At 44.4% G+C, this 7,449-nt stretch overlaps 1 protein-coding gene across 2 annotated transcripts in view; it reads left to right on the top strand.

The window, feature by feature from the left end:
• Nucleotides 1-7,449, top strand: part of ZC3H3 (zinc finger CCCH-type containing 3) — a 104,222-nt gene that overhangs the window by 75,846 nt on the left and 20,927 nt on the right. For both annotated transcript variants that reach the window (XR_011920743.1, XM_072410534.1), the window contains exons 10-11: nucleotides 5,898-6,061; nucleotides 7,197-7,366. Coding sequence is in view for 1 of the 2 variants with exons in the window: in XM_072410534.1 (XP_072266635.1) it covers nucleotides 5,898-6,061; nucleotides 7,197-7,366 (334 nt within the window). In the remaining variant the exon portion in view is untranslated. The remainder of the gene's footprint in view (nucleotides 1-5,897; nucleotides 6,062-7,196; nucleotides 7,367-7,449) is intronic.

Raw genomic sequence — 7,449 nt, 5'->3', positions numbered from 1 at the left:
CAAGTTCCTGACTTTTCACCTCCCCTGCACATTATATTGGGCTTCCACTATCCCTGTTCTGGATTTTGGGGTCTGCACAGTTGCTGTGCCCGCTATTAGTGGTTCCCACCATCTCTATGCCAAGTTCCTGACTCTATTAACCTGCTGTGCACATTATATTGGGCTTCCACTATCCTTGTGCTAAGTTTTGGGGTCTGCACACTTGCTGTGCCTATAATAAGTGGTTCTCACCATTTCTGTTCCTAGTTCCTGGGCTTGTACACCAATCGGACCCAGGATGAGTGGCTTTCACCATCTCTGTGCCAGTTCCCAGGTCTGTTCACCTGCTGTGCCCATCATTAGTGACCTCTACCATCCCTATACAGGGGTTTCACATGAATTTTTTACCTGGGGTGTTGTAAAAAAAGAAAAGGGGGTGCGGTAATAGTGAAGACTATCCATGACGAGCGCAGATCTTTGTTATGCAAATGCCCGCGTGTCCATTCCCAAAGTAAGGGTACCGTGTGTCCACCCCACTACACCCCTGATTGTTTCACTGAAATAATAACTCTTCACACCTCCTATCCCCATTATAAGTCCCTACCATCTCTGGTAAATGCATTTTATTACATGCAGAATGCAACGGGTGTAATGGGGGCACCTGAAAGTGTGCAGGAACAGGCTGGTAGATGAGAAGAAAGTGTTTCCAAGATATACAGATCTGTTCCATCAATAACTATCCCTATTCCTAATATTGATTCTGTGAATGATTTATATATTTCAGATGACTTCACATGAAGAGTGGAAGTGAACCATAACAAACATTTTATGGCACAGTCCCATTGGTTGAGAATTAAGAGTTGCCACTGTTACCCGGCCCACGTAGCCGCACTTATTTAAAGAACATAGCAGAATATTACGTTCTGTATTGGCAACTGAAGAGTTAATAGTTGTGCCCCCCTCTTTGGTAATGGTATTTTGCATCCCTTTTCTGGTGCCATCTGTGCCTGAACTGGACTTTTCTGGTTGTAAGAATTTGGTACCGGTAGCTGATTTGTGTCACCGGGTGGCTTTTTACCAGTGAGAGATAATTGTTTAATATTCTCCCATATTGTAAGTGAAAACATTAAGGGTAACCCCAATGTTTAATGTATGGCCTTGTGTAGCCACCATTTATCTGATGTAGGGTTAATTGTCCCCTCTATCATTCACCCGTCAAGAGGTAAAGGTTTATTGGTCTTCCATGTGCTTTGTATGTATGCAGATTTGTTAGTTATAGGGAACTTGTAGAAATGTTCTTTGTGCCAGGACAATAAACTGAAAATGGGCAATTATTATTAATATTAAACAGGATTTATTTAGCGCCAACATATGACGCAGCGCTGTACATTGTATAGGGGTTACAAATGACAGACAGTGACACAGGAGGAGGAGAGGACCCTGCCCTGAAGAGCTTACAATCTAAGAGGTGGGGGAAGTGTCACACAATAGGAGGGGGATATGGAATGGTGGGAAGTAGTGAGGGTTTAGGAGACGATAGGTAGGTGAGGGGAAACACTTTGGGTTTTGAGGGCTCTTTTAAAGAAGCAGAAAGAAGGAGCAAGCCGAATAGGAAAAATAGGAAGACTATAGGAAGAGTAAGACCAGAGAGTGGGGGGTAGCTCTAGAAAAGTCTTGGAGCCATGTGTGTGATGAGGTTATGATCAGGTAGGTGTATCAGATAGGTAGGTGGGACAAGAGGTGTGGAGGGGTTTGGGATAGCAAGGTAGGATGGATGGATGAGTCTGGCTGCAGCATTCATATTAGATTGTAGTTGTAAATGTATTTGTGCTTTGCATCCTTCTGTTCACTTCTTGCCACTCCTTCACCTATCAGCCACAATAATATGATGCCATTCATCCTTCTGTGGTGTAAATATAAGTTTGGCAGGTTAGGGGGTGAATGGCCCTCTGCATCCTTAGTGATAGGTAAGGAGATAATGGGATCCTGCATCCTCACCTGCAGGTAATTGGGGGAGGGGGGTGTTAATAGTCTCCTGTGTCCTCTCCCATCAATAAGGGGTTAATAATAACCTCCTGTATCTTTGCTTGGCAGGTGAGGGGTTAATATCCTAGGAGGGTCACACACATCTCTTGTCCTGTGTCCAGGCCCTTCTCTGTTTTTACAGCCCAACCTGCTGATTGGCCAGGATCCCACAGTGTGTATAATTAGTTGCCCCTGACAGGTGGGAGGCATCGAGTGACCCTCAGGAATGATGCCCCCCCTACAGGCCGGACCCCTCCTCCCTTCACCTTATGTGACATGGCATGGCAGCAGGGAGCAGGTTGCTGCCCGAACCCCCTGCCTTGGTGCCAGCTGTGCCCGCCACAAGCCGTGTCCTGGCACCACTGATAATTTTAACACTTAGAAGCCCATCCATGCTGATTCCACCACTGATTAACCCACTTCTACATCAATTTTTTCCTTAACCCCTTCTTTCTAAGTGTCGAGGTAACCATATTTTCCCCAATGGGTCATTGGCCAGAACAGTTACCTGGATCACCTAGCATAATTAACCTTTAAAGCCAACATGAACCCCTTCCACCATCAGCTCCCAAATGGACCCCTTTCTGCCCTATATTAACCCTTTCCGCATTAGCTCCCAACATAAACCCCTTCCTGTCATCAGATTCCAACATAAACCCCTTCCTGTCATCAGATTCCAACATGGACCTCTTTCTGTCTTCTATTAACCCTTTCTGGGATCAGCTCACAAAATGAACCCCTTCCCACCATCAGCTCCAATGTGAACCCCTTCCCACCCCATATTACCCATTTCTGTCTCTGTTCTCCGATTAACCAAGTCTACTCACTTTTGTGCCTTGCCTGCTTACCAGCTAATCTCATTATTTGAACCACGCAAAGCTACACCATGCAAAGACATTTTAGAAAATTCTTTAAGAATGTTGAACTTTAGGAATCTTCTTTCACTTCCCCTCGCCAACCTCGTGCCCACCATTTTTTGTAGTTTTGGCCCATCCTTGCCCATGACATTTTACCTTCTACCGCCACCCCCTTGCCTTGACTCTCCTTTACCCCTTTCCACCCATTTTTAATTCTACCCCTTAAATTTACTCTTACCCCAACTTCACCCATCCTTGCTTATTCCTCTTCTACAGAAATGTTGAAGCGTGGTCAGACTGGATGGCGGCCATTAGTTTACTGCAATCCTCAAACCATTCCACAGATTTTCAATAGGCTTTAGGTCTGGACTCTGTCTAGGTCACACAGGGAGATTCACTTTCTTCTCCTTCTGTCACTGTGGGGCCAGGTTTTCGTGTGTTTCATACATTGTCATATTGGGAACCTTCTTCCCATTCTTGGCAGAGCAGCTGGTTTTCCTCAAAAACTGTTGGCATTTTCCATCTATTTTTCATTTTACTCTGAGCATTGCCCCTCCTGCAGAGATATAACCCCACAACAAGATGTTACCCCCTCCATGCTGGACTGTTGGTCTTTGGATGGTGAGCTGTTTTGCATTTGGTGATAAGGCCAACTTGGTCATGGCCTTCAAACCCGCCAAGCTGCGTTTTGGCAAAGCTCTATTGTGGCCATTGTTGTGGAGTGACAACCCTACCATACAAGCCACATATGCGGAACCCTTACCGCTCATTGTCATAAATTCCTGTAAGTGCTTCATTGTTGCCATTGGTGAGTCCTCTGACCAGTTTCCTCCTCGCTCCTTCATCAAGTTTGGAGGGACGGCCTGGTCCGGGGAGGGTCCCTGTAGTATTGTATGAAGGAACAACAATGTTATCCTTGGACACCTCCCCCATCTTCTCCATAATATGGGGTGGTGGGGAGGTAACCTGTAGTTCAGGTATACCTGGGAACAATGTAACTGATAACCGTCACAACAGGAAGTTATCAGATTTCTGGTAGGATCAATCCATTGTTTATGCATAATAAACACCCACAAGAAAGCAGGTTTAAGAATTTATTAAACAAACCAAAAATGAAATAAGGATGTCAGTTTATAGTTTGGGTTACATACAAGTTTTTGTTGGAAGTAGCTGCACAGGTCTTGTATTATTTCCATATGATCTACCTGCTGTCTGTCATCCCTGGCTCCGTCCTTCTGCAAGGTAATCGCGTCTCCCCGGGTCCCTATGGGGGCTCCTCATAGCCCTCGGGCCCCTGTGTGCTATCTTTCCTGGAGGAGCCTGATTTGTATACATGAAAGTATTTGGCTGAGGAGTCGCTGCGCTATTAATGAAGACATCTGGCAGGATTCTGTTCTCAGCGTTTGGCCGGAGCAGCCCCTGACTAAGCTGATAGATGTCTAACACTAATTAAATAATTAAAAAGTAATCAATCACATTTGAAACGGTTTCAGCACTCGCCCAGCTTCTGGGATAATATTTATTTATTTTCTCGCTGTTTGTCAGCTCCTCCTCCATATGGAAAAGGCTGAAATTACTGGGAAGTTTGGCAAATTCACATTATAAGTAATTAGGCCGGGAGGTCTTACGGGACTGGCTGGATAATAACCCAATCAGTGAGCTGTATCGCAATCTCCCAATCGGAAAATTGATAAATGACAATTATTATTTGATAATATGACATTTACCTGCTTTAAATTCTTTGGTCTGTATATCTGTTTATATCTGCTGTGCCCATTATAGGGCTCCCACCAATCCTGTGCTGAGTTCCTGGGTCTGTACACATACTTCTTTTTATTAAATGAAGGCAGATTTGAGGGTGTCTCCCCTAGTGGATCGCAATTTCCTTTATCACCTTTCTGTAGTGAGACAGTAAGATTCTGTCCAATGAGCACATACAAGCCTAGAGAAGCTATTACCTCTTTGGCACTCTTTCCAATGGATCTGTACATGGGAATAAAAGGCAGGAGTCGTGGTGAGGGTGGAGTCAAAGCTTTGTAGGTGGAAGGGATTACCGTTCTGCGTCATGCGTTTGTCTTTCTACTTTTTAGCTTCAGCTATTGGATTCTGTAAACAGACTTTTTTTCACAGAAGAGCCTAGAAAATGTGACAGAGAGAATAAAGCTCCACCTGCTGGTTGGTTGTAGGAATAGGGTAGGCAAAGTATTAATATTTATTGTGTATTACCGTATTTTTCGCCGTATAAGACGCTCCGGAATATAAGACGCACCCAATTTTAAAGGAGGAAAATCTAGAAAAAAAGATTCTGAAAGATTATTCCCCTTCTGATCACTCATGTGCCATTGATTGTCCCCTTCTGATCACTCATGTGCCATTCAAATTCCCCTTCTGATCACTCATGTGCCATTCAAATTCCCCTTCTGATCACTCTGTGCCAATTCATCCCCTTCTGATCACCCTGTGCCAATTTATCCCCTTCTGATCACCCTGTGCCAATTCATCCCCTTCTGATCACTTACAGGTACGTTCTCCGCCGGGGGAACTCTGTTAGGGCAGGGATCAGCGTGCTTCCGGGATCGCGGGGGCACGTGTGCTGGCTTCTCCTCGCTCGGCTCTGCAGGAAGGAGGAGACACGCGCTGCAGCCAGGAGGAGAGGAGAGAAGAGGAAAAGCACGCAGGATCGCGGTATCGCGGGATCGGGTGAGTATGTTATTTTAATTATTTTTAAAAACTGTGTTCGCCGTATAAGACGCACCCACTTTTCCCCCCCAGTTTTGCGTCTTATACGGCGAAAAATACGGTAAATCAGGTCGCACATTTCAGTGTCTCTCTCAGTGATTGCAGGTGAGGACATTAATACAGATCTCTTTGTCTAGGGAGTGGAAGCATTGTCAGCCATTGTTGTGTTTGAAGGAAAGAGACTGTATGCTGAATACACCACTTGTCTTCTGATGTTGTCGATCTGCTGGACAGACATCAGAACCATGCTCTCTGATCTTTTCCCTTGTTAGTAATGATCATTTCTGTTACTCGCAGTGTAAGAAGAAGCACACGTTGCTGTGCCCACACTACGCACGGGACGGTACCTGTCCGAATGGCTCCAAATGCAAATTGCAGCATCGCCAGAGAAAGAGACAAACCGACAACCAAACGTCAACACCAAGCTGCAAGCAAAGGAAGAAGGCAAAGGAGGATTCTGGGTAAGAAAAGAATGCCATATATGTCACTTCTCAGATCTGATTCCGATACACATTGTATGTATGTAAGATGAATATCAGATCTTGTAGTGATATTTCTGCAGGAAAACTTCTGTGGCAGCTGCTCATTACATTTTCTATAAAGAGATCTGCTGGAGCCCAGACCAAGGTAGTTCTCAGCAGGTGTCGGAATCCAATCATTTGATCACATGATCTCAGTGTAAAGGGCCTTAGTTTGGGCAAAGCTGGCCAATCAGTTCTTTGTATCATTTGATTGACTGGTGTGGGTTCCCAGAACAATGCCCTCTGAAGGGCCCAAAAAAAAAGATCCCAAACTCTTTTTACTTTTTTCTTTCAGAGAAGTAACAGGTTTAGGATGGAAGTGGAGAATAGTTTAGCACTTGGTTTAAGGATATTGAATGTCAAAACTTTATTTGTTTCGACTAGAGTAAGGAATTGTTAATTTAATTTTTGTATTCAACCACATTAGGGAGATGTCTTTTCAGTTTCTGTGCTGAATAAAAAGAGGGTCAAGAATATCAATCCAAACCGAAGCAAATTCCCTTCTTAGACAGTTGTACCAGAACACGTGTTCCCATTGGGGGATTTTTCCATCATTTGGGATTCTGTATCACTGCAACAGAGATAAAAGTTATAAAAATATGACAAAGGTTCTAACGTTTCCCTACTGTATCCAAAACATTTTCACCTGAATAGTATCCATAAGGGACTAGTATTAGTTTTGTATGTCGAGTCGGCCATGTTTCTGGACATCCTCCAGCCAGACAATGAAACAAGCTCCGTCTGCTTTGCTGCAGCTTCTATTGTGCACAGTAGTAAGCTTTCAGTGTTCATTGAAATCAGAAACTTCAGTCCAGGAAAGCCAATACGACGATACAATATGCAAGAATAATGAGAAGGCTGTAGGGCAGGTTTAATAAAGGGGAGGGCAGAGGGCAAATTTAATGAAGGGGAGGTTGGAAGCAACATTGTCATTCTGAAGATGTTTAATGCTCATGAAAACCTGACCGGAATTGCAAAGATTTGATCAGCTTGACTATAAAGGAAAGTTACCCATGTGTTGAAAGCCTACAAAGTAAAGTTGTCCTTCCCAATGCTTCTGCTTTATTCCCTATAGGGAGCAGCCATCAGCGCAGGATCCTGATAATGTCCCCCCCTGTGATGGGGGGCACTCCGGTCACAGCACCGGGCTGAACAATTGTCCATCTTTCATCTCCCTGAGGTCCTCCCCTAGCAGCGAATCTACACCCGCTTCCAGCAAGACCAAACCCGCCACAGAGGACACAGGTAACACTCGCTTTGTTATGTAAATCTTTACCCTTTTACAAAATTCCCTCTCCTTCCGGTAATTGATTGGTGTGCACAAAATA

This window comes from Pyxicephalus adspersus, chromosome 5 (assembly GCF_032062135.1).
Source record: "Pyxicephalus adspersus chromosome 5, UCB_Pads_2.0, whole genome shotgun sequence".
Classification (NCBI taxonomy): Eukaryota; Metazoa; Chordata; class Amphibia; order Anura; family Pyxicephalidae; genus Pyxicephalus; species Pyxicephalus adspersus.
Note: the sequence above shows the minus strand (reverse complement) of the source record. Positions and strands in the feature narration are given on the sequence as shown.